We start from the raw sequence: 1318 nt of genomic DNA on the forward strand, positions 1-1318 counted from the left end.
CCTGACCCTCTTGGTCTGGCACTAGACCAAAGCCTTGCCTGATGCCCCACCAACAGTCCCTAGAGTACGACACTCTAAGGTGGAGCTATAAGAGATGAGCCAACATGTGCAGGATTTTTCCTGCAGTACCCAAACACAACCCTCCCCCCCACACACACACACTGGAAGGCACCTCCCAGGCCCTCCTCCCCACCCTAACCTGATTTCTTCATTGATAGCATCCAGCTGCTCCTGCAGCATCATGGCCAGGGTCTGGGCATCTGAGTGACCACCGGGAGAGACAACATCCACAGAGCCCACCAGACCCCCCGGCTCATCTTCATCCACGTCAGAGATCTCAAGGTCACTGTCAAAGGCAGGGGTAGCCGAGGAGGCCAGTACCCCAGGCAGTGGAGATGGCTCCCAGTCCTTAACAAACAAGGAGGTAAAGGAGTAGTAATAAGTCACCCAGATCATTGCAAAACAGGACTCTCCCCAACTCTACTGGGCAGCACTGGCATCTCCTGGGAGCTTGCTAGAAACACAGAATCTCAGGCCATTCTACCAGACTTACTGATTCAAAACCTGCATTCTAACAAGATCCCTCGGTGAACTGTTCGCACATTAAAGTCTAAGAAATACTGCTCTAACTTCTTTAAAAACTAGCTAGAAGAGTGGTTCAGAACAGATTCCAAAGACAGGCTACCTTTGCTTAAATCTTGGCACAACAGAACACTGGTTGTACAAATGTGGTAAAGTTGTTTTAACTTCTCTGTGCCTCAGTTTCTTCATTTGTAAAATAAGGGCAATAATACGTGAGGCACATCATAGATAGTTGTGAGAATAAAATGAGGAAATGCATGTCAAGCCCTCAGCATAGTACCTAGCACAAAGCAAGCACTATATAAAGGCCACCAGTTTCTATTCATACAAACCCACAAAGCATGACGAGATCCAGAGAATAAGAACAGGCCAAGCAGGCCTGACTGTGTCTCCCAGAGTTTCAGCACATTGCAAGATACAATGCAGGTCACTGCAGGTCAACCCTGAGAGGCAGCAGCTTCTCAGAAATCGTCCTACAAACCTCTTCAATGGACAAAGGCCCAGAAGATGAAAGGGCAGAGAACTGGGCCAGGAGAGCCAGGAAAGCAGGGAAGAAAGGAAGGGGTCCAGGGACAAAGAGGTACTCTAACACCCATCCTCCGTGACCCAAGCCCCCTAACTCCCTCTAGGACTCTTTTAGCTTCTGTAGCCTTTAGTCTGAGCTCCAAGGCAACTGCTGTTTTTTTATAGCCAGAAAGAGCAAAAAAGTGAGCGGAGAGAAAAAAAAGTGAGCGGT

At 48.6% G+C, this 1318-nt stretch overlaps 1 protein-coding gene across 1 annotated transcript in view; it reads right to left on the bottom strand.

Annotated features, from left to right (window-relative positions):
- The window catches only part of PPFIA4 (PTPRF interacting protein alpha 4), a 38746-nt gene that overhangs the window by 23094 nt on the left and 14334 nt on the right, over positions 1-1318 (bottom strand). The window contains 1 exon segment of the mRNA XM_012806603.1: positions 200-408. Coding sequence (XP_012662057.1) covers positions 200-408 — 209 coding nt within the window.

Source organism: Otolemur garnettii, unplaced genomic scaffold (assembly GCF_000181295.1).
Source record: "Otolemur garnettii isolate 467f Iridium unplaced genomic scaffold, OtoGar3 scaffold00055, whole genome shotgun sequence".
In the NCBI taxonomy this organism is placed as follows: Eukaryota; Metazoa; Chordata; class Mammalia; order Primates; family Galagidae; genus Otolemur; species Otolemur garnettii.